The following is a 12,794-nucleotide window of genomic DNA, read 5'->3' as shown; positions in this document are numbered from 1 at the left end:
AAATTAAGTAAAATCGCTGATATTGATGTGATATACAGGGTGTCCAATGGTACAGAAAAAATAATTGTATATAGTAAATCAAAAGTGTAGAGTAAAATGTTTTCAGGACTTTGTTTTTGAAGAAATGACTTTAAAGAAAAATTATAGGAAAATTAATATTCTTATACTTTTTAAACATGGATGATTAGCGACGACACTACGCACATAATGCTGAACTCATTTTAACGATTATTAATAAATAACGATAATAAATATTAATAAATAATAATAATATTATTAATAAATAACGATAATAAATAAAAAAGTGTAACATTCCATTTTTAATAAAGCGATAAGTTACTTAAGAGATCATGTAGAAAATATTGAGATTATTTTTATTTTTTCGATAAAATTTTGTATTTTTTTATGCATGTTTGCATAGTTGCTTTTGAGACAGTTTGATAATTTATATGATATAAGATCGATCATGGGAAATCATTCAAGAAAAGTACAGATGTTGAATTTTTAATTTTAATATGAATTTTCTTAAAAATAAAGTTGTACGAAAATATTATATTCTACTCCTTTGATTTATTTTTACATATAGAATCTCTTCTTGTACCAGTTATAGACATCCTGATTATGGGTATAAAACAGCATTTAATTTTATAGATAGAATATATATATATATATATATATATATATATATATATATATATATATATATATATCACACGCAACAGTATATACAGTAGACCAAAAACTTTGCCGTTCAAAACATATATATATATATACACCTCTTTTTTATTATTATATTTGATAAGAATCATGTATATGGATGATAAACTAGAAAAAAAGCAATTAAAATTATTAGCAATGTTATTAAAAACAGTATATAAATATTTTCTATTTATAATTTAATAAGATATTTGTTATTATCTCTAAATATTTTAATATTAATTCATGGCTTTAAAAAACAAAAGTATTAATTATTTTATAATGCCAAAGGGGAAAGTAAGAAGTAAGGCTTCTCCTTGATGTAAGTGAAATTGTAACAGTATTAATATATCATTGATGTATAAATGTCTGATAGTAAAGTATATATAAAAATGATATATGGAGGCAAAGAAGTGATTTTGTCATTCAAAACAGCAGGATATATAATTATTCACAGAAATTTTGCTTTAAGTATTTCGATATGAAATAAGTAGAAATCGTTAGCGATTACATCTAACATGACAGAAAAGTAACCCACATTCTATGCATGTACATTTTTAATCTACTTAACAATATGTTTAACATATTAGCAATAATATGTTTTATGTTTAATATGTTTAATATATGCATAAATATGTTCATGTGCATACTGGTATGCAAAAAATGATATATTTGTGTTTTAATTTACGATAAAAATATAATAGTTGTCTCATGTGCAATATTTATTATACAAGAAATTTTCTTGAAATATAATGATCATGTTGAATAAGCAATGGATATTTGTACAATAATGATATAATTATTTATATATAAATTTTCTGATCATATATCACATATCTTCAATAAATTTTGTTATGTTAAAGCATACACTGTGCCGTTTTTGTAATTTTCCTAAAGCAAGAACACTTCAAAACATCTATTTTTTATTTTATGTAGCAAATAGAAATTAAAACATAATTAAGAATAAATTGATAGATACATTCACATAAAAATGTAGATAAGAATAGAAATTTATATTGATCAATTCATTTACATTTCCCATATTTATTAATAATTCTAAAATGAAAGGATTGCTAACTTGAATTTATATCGTCTTTGTTTTTAGCAGTAAGTTCAAAGATCATATCTCGCATGCGACTCAATTCTTTCAATTCCCCTTTCATTCTTTGAATATTCCTTTCCTTTTCCGATATAGTTTGCTCATATGTTTGTAGCATATGTGTCATTTGTTGATTTTCTTGCTTAAGCGCAGATATATCGCTTTGATTTGTTTCTATCTCCGCACTCTTTTCCTCTAAGATCTACAATATATGAAATATAATAGAATTTGCTTAAAACTTTTTTTTGTCAAAAATATACAAAGAATTACTGTACCTGTTCTTTCTTGCTAAGAGATTCTTTAACCTTTTGTAAAAGTTTACTTAATTCGTGATTTTTATTGCCCATGTCCATAGCCTTTGCTTCGGCGGCTAAACGTTCATTATCTAATTCTTTGACTTTTTTGCTTAATATATCAATTTGATTGTTACAAGCTTTTAATTCTTTTGTACATTGTATTAGTTTTTCATTTAGATTCTCCACATTTGTCGACTTCTCTATCACAATTTTTTTCAAGGATTCAATCTCCTAGAAATGCAGCAAAAATACAATAGTATAAAAACTACTATAAAAATCTTTCTTAGAGCTGCATATCTCATACATTCATGATAAATACTAACTTGTTTTTTTATAAGAAGCGCTTTCTTGGATTGATCTTCCATTTCGCTAAGCTTTCCCGCTAATGCAGACTTTTCAACTTTAATTCCTTCCAAACATTGTTGAGTGTCAAACAATAACTGATGTAATCTACTAGATTCAGCTACTACTTGCGCTAATCTGTGTTGGAGACTAGTAGCATGATTATTCGCTGCTTCTAAACTTGATTGCCACGCCCTTTCAGAATGTCTCATTGCTGCTAACTTTAAAGGAGTTAGTTACAACACAATAAATAATATCAAGCTGCACTGTAAATATAAAAATACATATATTATATCATACATATATGTGCATAATTTTTTTCACCTTATATTCATATAATTCCATTACTGCAGACGTTGAAATATCACTTTGATTCGATTCGAAAGTCGATTTGAGCTTAGCTAAGAATGCATCGAGGCGCTCTTCTTGTGCAATGGAAAATAACGGCGCCAGTTCATTCCCGGCGTAACTCAAGGATACTTTATTTGTGACTTCCAGTATGTTGCTATTAGTACTTTGAACTAATATCAACGGTTCTAATTCTTTCATGCAAAGTGCCACTGCGGAAACACTTGTCAAACAGAAATTCCTTATGTACAACTGTCACATATTAAATTAGGATAAACGTCTTATCGCATGTGAAGAGCTTACCATTCTTGTGGAAATCCAATCGACGATGTCAGCTGCAAGACTTTCTGCTTAACTTCTCCGTCACCGGTGAATAATGCTAGCGCTATTATCATTTGCATTTGTTTTCTACTGAGCAATTCGGAATACAGTGTTAACCAGTTGGAATGATTTGCTGCCAAGTCTGCTGTTAAGGCTAACGCATGAATGTAAAGATTGGTAGAAACATTCTGCAAAGTTTGAAAATATATATTCAGTACAGCTAATATATTTAACACGTGCTGCACATATTTTGTATTAAATTCTGTATTAAACCTGGATAAAGTTCCCAGTCCAATCTCCAGCAGCGGAAAAATCATTATCCAGCACGTGACTGAACAGTTTGCGCATTGCATGTTCGCTGAAGGATTTCATAATCTTCTTTTTCAGCGCAGGAGTTTTAATCATTTCTTGAAACAGCTGCATCAATTCAGCTTGCTTCATTTCCATTTCTGCGTTTCGACCCCCATTTTGCCCATTAATGTTGTCCTCTGGATTCGTTATAAGCATAAGGACCGACGGATCTAGCTCCGTTAAAACTTCGGCAGAGGTCTTGGTGCGTCGGGAATCAATTATCACGCTCCGTATGAGCGCTAAAGCTTTCGAACATACCTACATTTGTCAACAGAAACTTCGATTAAATTGCTGATTAATTTCTCGTACCTGTCTTTTTTTTTACTATGTTTTGAACTGCCATGTTAATAAGAGTTACGATAATAGAGATTACGTACTTGTTCCACAGGCACCCATGTCATAGCTGATTTTATACACGCGGGATACAAAGGCGTTAAGGCAGTTAATTTCAGCTTCACTAATGACAGTAAAAATTCCATCATAAGGGCGACGCATTCTGGATCCGCGTTTTCTTCCAAAGTGGCCAATATATTTTCAATATCTTTGCCATAACTAGTCAATACCGAAAATTTAATGTGTCATTTTTAAAACATTCCACCCATTATTACGTCACGTAAGAACCTGATTTAATCGACTTACTTTGAATATGTGAGCAGTGCATTTCGCGAATGCTCGTTTTGTCCGACATCGTTAAAAAAGTCGACGATATGTCTCAATAATAAAACGTCCTTCTGTCTCAGCGCTGTTCTGAGATTGGCAAACGTCAGCGACGCAAAGTCCATGATATACTTCTCAGATATGTTTGTATTAGTCGGCTCCAATATAATCAATAATTTGCAACATTGTACACTAGTGTTGAAATGATCTTGGAGTTTCAACAACGTTCTGATAAATGCTTTAGTATTGACGGTCCGCATCAGCGTATACACCGCCGGAAGATTTTTATAACACAGATTGACCAGCACACCTAAAGAAAGTGCGATAATCTCTTCTTCCTTTGATTGTACTACCCATTGAGTTAACGTTGAAATTAAATACGGAAGATGAGCCTCTTGCCATGATATCTTAATTCCATATGTTAACTCTTGCAGTAATTTCAGCACTCGTATCCTCTTTTCAGTCGTCAGATTTGCCTATACGCACCCATATAGGAACAAAAATCCATCACGTTAATTTGATCGTATAATATATTTCTAATAATGTCGATTAAATTCCATACCTCCAGTAATCTCGCTAGTATCGGAGCAAATTTATACGTATGGATGAGCGATTGTCTGGCAGGTACGTTCCGGCAAGCATTTTGCAAAACATCTACGGCGCTCCAGATCAAGGTAGATCGCGATCCTAAGGAGTTCATAAGCTCGTACAGGCTCACATAGAATTCCGCGGCTATGCTCGTCCCAGGATCAAATATACTCAGGTCCAGCGACGCGCTTATTACCTTAGAAACAGAAAATGGTATAAATAGGAGCACTCTTCGAAATGTAAACGCGATATGAATGTATCGAGCATGAATGTGTGCTCCCATATTATACTTACTCCAAGGCTCCTTTGTATAGCGGAGATCACATTTTCGCAGGGGTGCTTGGTGTGATCCAACGCCGCGGATATGAATGCTCTCATGTGCTGATACTTTTCCATTATCGCCCTGAAATATCTCGCAGGGAGATTCGCCAAGTTCCTCGTCGGAGGCGCTAACGCGTCACGTATAAGCTCGACAGTTTTCCTTTGAAAATTTATCAAGCAGTCACGAATTTAACGCGGTCGCTCGACGTCAGAACTCGGCGGAAATGTTTATCTGGAAAGTACTGAGAATCATAGCTCGGCGAATGTCGCGTTTCGTTGTTGACAGTGCACGTGTTTTCGAACGTAAAAGGCAGCGGATGACATGTGATAGGGGACGACTCTTCGCGTCCATTTTTAAAAACCGACCTGATTCAAATCGGCGAATTGCGTCCCTCGGTGCCGCGAGGACCAATCGGTGGACAGTCTCTCTTTCTCTCTCTCTCCCTCCCTCTCTCTCTCTCGGCTCGAGCTAGCTGAACACCGAAGTGCACACTCAGCACACTGGGATCGATATTAATTTTGTTATATTTTGAAACGATCGGTAAAAATTATAAAAAAAACTGAAGAAATTCAAAATGTCTACTAGAGTATCTACGATTTTATTTGTCGAAATCTAGTAAATCTATTCACTTTTGTAAATTTTATCTCGTTTTAAAATATAAATATACAAGTGGACGAGATGAGATGAACTGTGCCTACTTTTGATTGGCTACTATTTGGCTATTTGGCGCAAACGCAGTGATGCAAATATGCCATGCAGCAGGCAGAGCAGCAGTAGTGATGCGACATCGCGTTAAAAATAATCGATTCTCATAATCGATTAATTTTAGCAAAAAAGAATTTACGATTTGATTAATCGGACTAAAATGAATCGATTCTCAAATAATCGATTAAAAATCGGGTTCTTATCTAAAGATTTTGAAGCCATTAGACTGACTAATTATGATGTAAAAATTTAAATAAAGCACGATTAAGATCAAGAATTTGATTGCAATCAAAGGTTTTTAATAATAAAACAAATGTAATTGCAACACGCTATAAAATTTTTATTTAATTGCACATTCAATAAACTTAAATCATTGCTGTAGATGCAGTATCAATATCTATACTGTCTTCAATTACAAAATTATTTTCGGAGCATTTGCCTTAATTCGCATCTGGATAATTGCATCTCAATGTACGTCCCAATATTGGCTGAAATATATTTGCAAATAATTATTTTCAAATATATATTTTCACAGGAAAATATACATATACTTAAAGTCGTTATTTCCATTACTTGCAAATATATTTTGTTCGACACTACTGTACCGATACTACTATGTCACCTCATTAATTGGCGAATGCACGCAGACATACTCCTCGCATAAAAATAACATACAAACGTAATCTGAGATATTGACATTATAATTTAGTGCCTCTTTGTTAAAATTATGGAAGGTTACTAAAGTAATAACGAAAAAGAATTATTACATGTTCATCATAAAGTCGCGAAATTCTTTTACAACAGAATACCCCACTTGCACAAATTTGCAGTGAATACATTAATACGCTCGTTACCAAAATCGACTTATCAAGTACAAGTATAAACGAAGCAAAATGAAACTTTGAATAATAATAGTTATGGTAAAATGAATAATAGTTATGGCAAAATGAAACTTTGAATAATAATAATGTGGTATACGGGTGAGACGCCGCACCGCTGTGACTTAGGTCCAGTATTTTTTAGGTAGAGATCCTAGAAATATAATCTCCGATGCCCTTTTTCCAGTAATTCTGCTTCTTTTTGCGCTAATAATATCTCCAGCAGCACTAAATAAGCGTTCAGATGGGACAGACGTTCCCACAATCACGAAATATTTCATGGCTATTTCGTACACCTTTGGATAAATATCCTTCAGTTTATACCAAACTTTTAGTGGATCCTCGCTTCTGTTGACGACATTAGCATTAAGGAACTGTCGAAGTTCGACTGGTACGCCACCAGGCTCGTCGCAGTTTGTTGATGAAGATGCTATCAATTCATCGTGAACGTTCCACAAATCTTTTGTTTTCTCAATAGTATTTGATATATTATCTACGACAGCAGTAGATTGACTCCCTCTCTGATTTTCTTTCATCAATTGACATATCTTACTCATTGCTGTAGAAACAGCTAATGGACTGCGGAAGTGCAGTTTCTTGCTCGATTTGCCAATCCAAGTCGCTAGATTTGGCCATCATATGGTGCAAAGCTAAATCGATCGAGGTTCTCCGCCGGAGAGCGTAGCCGTTGTTAACGGTTCCTCACGTGCTCATACGAGACCTCGCTGTTTCGACTGATGCTTTAGGACCTGTAGAAGAGCAGTAAACCGTAGAATAGCTGGGTAAATCTAAGGTACAAACACTACAAACAGGTAATAGAATAAAGCATTAACAGAGAATTTACACGCTGCACATAGTACTTACGGATTGTCCTCGTCGTTGTCGTTCGTCTTCGTCGACCTCTGGTTTCACCGCCGTGATCGACACAATGAAACGAGCGAATCGTCGCCGAGTTTCTATTAATAATAAAACAATACGACCGGGAACTCTTGTAATGGCGGAATTATTCGCTGCATTCGCTTCAAATCGAGCTCCAAGTCGTTCGCAATCGGCGATACACACCAAATTGTTTAATATAAAGACGTAATTAGAACTTTCGAAGTAAAATGGGCTGCACGTGCACACGGAATGCGCAACTGAACACGGTAACGGTTACCGCGCGGCGACAGTTGGCGAACTTTGATTGGCTACCGCGTCGCTTCTTGCCGCGCGCAAGCGTGTTGCGTCCCATGTGTAGGAGCCAATAGGCTCCCTGAAAATAATCGATTAAATCGATTATCAAGAAAAAAGAATCGATTCGCAAATAATCGACCGTCTGAATAATCGATTAATAATCACGATTAATTCATGAAAAAGAATCGATTCTCAAATAATCGAATCAGAATCGCGCATCACTAAGCAGCAGCATCAGTATCGATAGTAAACACTTACAAAGTGTGGTTATATCCGAAAGAAGCAATACAGTTTTTATTATATTAACAAATACTCTTTTTATGGTTGTGAAAAATGGTGCAGTGCTTTATACAGACTTGCAGAAACAGATCGGACGGTCAAAATGCGAGAAAGAGAATATATAATATCGGAAATAAATTAAAAGTTTCGTTTCACAGGTATCGAAAATTGTTTGTCATATTCATAATAATATTATATATTCTATTTTCAGAGTATAAGTTGTTATAAACATTGTCTTTTTTTAGTTTTCCCAAAAATCCTGCAACTCGCAAAGAGTGGTTAGATATTTTGGGACCAACCATCCCATCAACAACTGTCCCAGAGACAGCTCGCATTTGCTCTGATCACTTTGAAGAGAAAGACTTTGACAGAAGTTCATTTATAAACCGACTTAGGCCAAATGCATTGCCCAGTGTATAAATAACAATTGATTTTTTATTTCTCACGACATAGAGAGCAGATGTTTTATACTATAATGTTTATTTTTTTTATTTATTCATGGATATATTTCTTATTTCAGAAAAGACTCATAATACACCAGATATCTACAGTACCTCTTTCACATTTTATTGTGGCAGAACCACCTGTTAATGATGAAAATCCTGTTAAAACAGTATCACAAAAAGTAGATTTAGTAGATAATTCATCAAAAATAGATCATTTATTAATGCCAATAAAAATAGAAAATGCCGAAGAAATCGATATATGGTCATCATCAACAATGCCGAATATTTTTCCATGTAAAAATAATTATTAATTGACACATTATATTTATCTTGAGAGAAGTACTGATAGTTTCAATATTTTGAATCCGATATAATTATTATTTATTATTATTTTAGCACAATCTTCAACATCTAAAGTTGATAAAGCAACAATGGTTACTAAGGATCTTACCGATTTATCCGAGAAACGTCCATTACCAAAGCAAATAGTTAAAGTGGACAAAGAAACGATGGTATCCCCTGAACTCATCTATTATTCTCCAGAAATGTTTCGGTTGAGAAAAAGAATTAAATTCTTGCAAGCAGAACATACGAGAAAAATGCGAACTGCACGACAAAAAATACGTCGATATAAAAATCAAGTGGACATGCTCAAAAGCATTTTGGGCACATTGAAAAATAATGTTAAATGATCCATTTGATGAGATTATTAAGTGATTTATTAAGCGATGACTGAAGAAAGATGACTGTGTATTCAAACAGTATACACTGAAAATATGTTTGTTTGCATTAACTCTTTACTATTGTTTTCCACGTGCTTATGCATATGTTTGTGATCATTATAATAAATGCTTACCACATGCAAAAATTATTTCTTCTTGATATAGAACTGTTAATGGAAAACCTGGTATTAGTTTAGAAAAGTTAATATTACCAAACGTCCAAAAAACTATTTATATGTCATTTAATTAATTGACTCTTCAATATTTAATGAAATAGCAATTTTGAGAATATTTAAAGTCTAAATTTCAAAATTTAGCGGTTGATTTGAAGGAAAATATTACATGTGATCGTATCTTAGCAAACAAAGCCTTAACTTTTATGATTGTTTGTATCATAACTTATCTCACTCCAACTTATTGCATTAGTGCAAGTCACTGTCACTAGGCTAGTTTAGGAAGTTCTTCGAAAAAGAATAGACGATAGATTAGATTAGATACATTTTCAATCTTAATTCACTTATTAACTGCACAGTGACATAAAAGATGCATGATATTAATATAGAAATAGATATATATATATAATAACATATATAATATATATAAATAATATATATAATATATTATTATTTACACTGATCTCTGTGACCTCTTAAACGATAAAAAGCAGTATTGTCTAGTTTACAGTTGCAACACAATATGCATGACGTTTATTTTCTTTTTCTTATAGGTATTCAATATCTATAGGTTATTCAATATCTATAAAACCATTATTAATTTTTTCTGACATTCTAAAAATTATGCCCAAGCTAATTAATAGAGCTGAAAATAAAATTGTAAGTAAAATATATAAATTTCCAATATTTCTGATGAAATAAATAAATCTTCGATGACTTTATCTATAGATTACTCATTATTTACATACATTCATGTACGGCATTTGTATGAATTTGAAAAAAATATATATTCGCGATAATATACAGGGTGTCCCATTTTTAATGTCCCAGGCAAATGTCTTGAAAAATATAGAAGATATGGAAAAACGTTTCAGACAAAAGTTGTTTGGTTTGAAGGGGATACATGAATCCATGGTAGAAATACAAGGGTATGCTCATACCGTGTCAGACCACTGCGCATTCCCACCACTTTTTTCCAAGCTTACGTCATATTCGTGTAGCATCGGAATGAATCGGATGTACTCGGTGATTCGCAATGGCTGCGTTCGCTCGGTTCGCTGTTTATGTCGAGTAATTCGTTTGTGATTATTACAGTGTACGCAATGGCGTGTAATGTGAAAGGGTGTGGGAACTATCCGGCAAAGACCAGAAAGATCGAAGGAAATAAAATAAAATATTTTTCCTTCCCAAAGGATCCAGCACTGTGTAATAAGTGGCGTCAAGCATGCGGAAAAGAAAATATTTCACCAAAAAATGGTTTGTACTTTTGTATAGATTTCTCTTGTTTATTATTATAAGCATATATTTAAGAATCTTAAACCTTGTTTGCTTCAGCTAGGATATGTTCGAAGCATTTTGCTGATGAAGCTTTTACGAAGCCCTTACAAGAACATCTACTAGGTTATTCACCTACACGAACTAGGAAGATACATCCTGATGCTATCCCGACGTTGCATCTCCATGCAGTACCTCCACTAACATCAAACGAAAATGTGTTAGCTGAAACAATGCCTTTGCCTGTATCAAATGAAGTTTCGATGGACGTTGAACAGACACCAGCATCGTCCAGTATAGAAGAACAGACACCAGCATCGTCCAGTACAGAAGAACAGACAGCAGCATCGTCCAGTACAGAAGAACAGACACCAGCATCGTCCAGTACAGAAGAACAGACAGCAGCATCGTCCAGTACAGAAGAACAGACACCAGCATCGTCCAGTACAGAAGCTATCATGTTACAAATGTAAGTTATAAATTACTGTTCCCATCAAGCACAAAGTATACCCAGCAAATAAGAACCGTATATGTGTCAGTAATATAACATCGATATGTAATGTCAGCTCAACCATATTTACACAGTTACATAACAAACCACATAAATGTGCTGACATTACATATCGTTATTATATTACTAATACATAAATATATATAGTTCTGGTTTGCTGGGTGTAGTTTTAAAAGTAGCACTATATAGTTTTATGCTTTCAGACGTCGTCTAGAAGCCCAGGTAGCCGCACTGAAAAAAGACGATAAAGAACTCATGGAACAAAAAATGACGGAGTTATTGGGAAAAATGTTTAGTCCAGGACAAATACGGATGATATTGAATCCTTCATTGCGGAAAATAAAGTGGTCTTCTGAAGATATCGCACGTGCTATATCCTTGCGATGTGTCAGCCCAAAGGCATATCGTTATATGAAGAATGTTTTGCAAATGCCACTTCCAGGCCTTTCAACACTAAGAAGGCAAATCGAACGAATCGATCTTTGTATCTCCTCTTAGCTGTGATGTCGAAGAGTCCGTGTTAACAGATATGCTTGCGTCCTATGTTGACGAAAAAGTTACTACTATAACTAGTTATGAAGAAGAAGAGATATGTTTTGATGAAGCATATGAACCTTCTGCGTTGGATTCGTGCGCAATTATTCCAAGTTATGAGGAAGAACAGTTGTTACAGAAATTAGAAGATTTTAATATTAGCGAGGCTATCGAAGAAGAGGGTTTAAAATATATAGCCGGATACGTAGCATTTAGATTTAAAAGCACAGATAAAACATTAGGTATTGAAACGCGCCAATTGGAAACAACGGGTGACCAAGATTGGCTGCAAGTTATTTCGCGAGGAAAATGTATGTATCCGAGTGACAAATTATTACAATGTGCTCGTATAATGAATATTGAGTTTGCTAAATATCACGGATCCAGTTTGAATAAAGAAAATCTTATATTTCAAAACTTAGCAAAAATAATAGAACCACAATTGAAAATTAAAATACCGAGAGAGGCATTACTATGCCTCATTAGGACTAGGACATATATTAGGCTGCGCGAAATGAACCGAGCGATTGCAATCGCAAATCACAGGCAAAAAAGAAGAAAGATGTCAAAATTTACTAATAAAAAACCTGTATATTAAATATTTGCATTTATTGTTATTTGATCTTTTATCTGCATCTTTCCTCTGCATATATAGTTCTTTATGTCGTACGCCACAATATATTTTTGTTTTGCGTCTCAGCTGACAATTCTTTTCCAATCGTTTTCCGACCAGTTTTGATTAAAACTAATAATTCGCAGAATTTTAATAATAAATGACTGGAAATTAAAATCTCGTTTTATGTGAAATTTTTCCGTACGTCGCAATGATTTTTATTCAATGCACACAATTCTTTTTTTCTTAATAATAATAATATTTTCTGTAATATCATATATTTAGACAAATCCACATAAAATAATTATAAAATTCGTCAAATAACAATAACGTTTCTAACATCTACAACGAGAGACAAATTCGGGAAACGATGAGCGTTTATCCGTATGTCACGTGCGTTTTTTTATATTTATATATTTTTGTTCATATATATTTATTTATTTATAAAACAGAATTTTCTCTCAC

The 12,794-nt window shown here is 33.5% G+C and overlaps 3 protein-coding genes across 3 annotated transcripts; 2 read left to right on the top strand and 1 right to left on the bottom strand.

Annotated features, from left to right (window-relative positions):
- Positions 1–1,705: 1,705 nt before the first annotated feature.
- On the bottom strand, positions 1,706–5,470 carry LOC112456585. Its single transcript, XM_025019236.1, has 10 exons — positions 4,993–5,470; positions 4,673–4,894; positions 4,093–4,586; positions 3,831–4,005; positions 3,376–3,711; positions 3,085–3,290; positions 2,758–3,004; positions 2,415–2,654; positions 2,071–2,322; positions 1,706–1,997 (listed from the first exon to the last, which is right to left on the bottom strand). Exons 1-10 carry the CDS (start codon positions 5,092–5,094, stop codon positions 1,770–1,772), a joined length of 2,502 nt encoding a protein of 833 aa, XP_024875004.1. The 5' UTR covers positions 5,095–5,470; the 3' UTR covers positions 1,706–1,769.
- A 2,536-nt stretch (positions 5,471–8,006) lies between these two features.
- LOC112456583 lies at positions 8,007–9,372 on the top strand. Its single transcript, XM_025019234.1, has 4 exons — positions 8,007–8,213; positions 8,301–8,469; positions 8,576–8,795; positions 8,898–9,372. Exons 1-4 carry the CDS (start codon positions 8,110–8,112, stop codon positions 9,191–9,193), a joined length of 789 nt encoding a protein of 262 aa, XP_024875002.1. The 5' UTR covers positions 8,007–8,109; the 3' UTR covers positions 9,194–9,372.
- Positions 9,373–11,039: 1,667 nt separating this feature from the next.
- LOC112456584 lies at positions 11,040–12,317 on the top strand. Its single transcript, XM_025019235.1, has 2 exons — positions 11,040–11,140; positions 11,386–12,317. Exons 1-2 carry the CDS (start codon positions 11,130–11,132, stop codon positions 11,678–11,680), a joined length of 306 nt encoding a protein of 101 aa, XP_024875003.1. The 5' UTR covers positions 11,040–11,129; the 3' UTR covers positions 11,681–12,317.
- The last annotated feature ends 477 nt before the right edge of the window (positions 12,318–12,794 follow it).

Source organism: Temnothorax curvispinosus, unplaced genomic scaffold (genome assembly GCF_003070985.1).
Source record: "Temnothorax curvispinosus isolate PA1 unplaced genomic scaffold, ASM307098v1 QBEX01006981.1, whole genome shotgun sequence".
Taxonomy (NCBI): Eukaryota; Metazoa; Arthropoda; class Insecta; order Hymenoptera; family Formicidae; genus Temnothorax; species Temnothorax curvispinosus.
Note: the sequence above shows the minus strand (reverse complement) of the source record. Positions and strands in the feature narration are given on the sequence as shown.

Bases quoted from the DNA above. Each gene is read 5' to 3' on its own strand.
- LOC112456585 (XM_025019236.1), bottom strand. From the start codon at position 5,094: ATGGAAAAGTATCAGCACATGAGAGCATTCATATCCGCGGCGTTGGAT. The intron at 3,712-3,830 runs GTACGTAATCTC...TGACAAATGTAG, and splicing joins CATGGGTGCCTGTGGAACAA to GTATGTTCGAAAGCTTTAGC. The intron at 2,323-2,414 runs GTTAGTATTTAT...CTGCATTTCTAG, and splicing joins CGCTTCTTATAAAAAAACAA to GAGATTGAATCCTTGAAAAA.
- LOC112456583 (XM_025019234.1), top strand. From the start codon at position 8,110: ATGGTGCAGTGCTTTATACAGACTTGCAGAAACAGATCGGACGGTCAA. The intron at 8,214-8,300 runs GTATCGAAAATT...GTCTTTTTTTAG, and splicing joins TTAAAAGTTTCGTTTCACAG to TTTTCCCAAAAATCCTGCAA. The intron at 8,796-8,897 runs GTAAAAATAATT...TTATTATTTTAG, and splicing joins AATGCCGAATATTTTTCCAT to CACAATCTTCAACATCTAAA.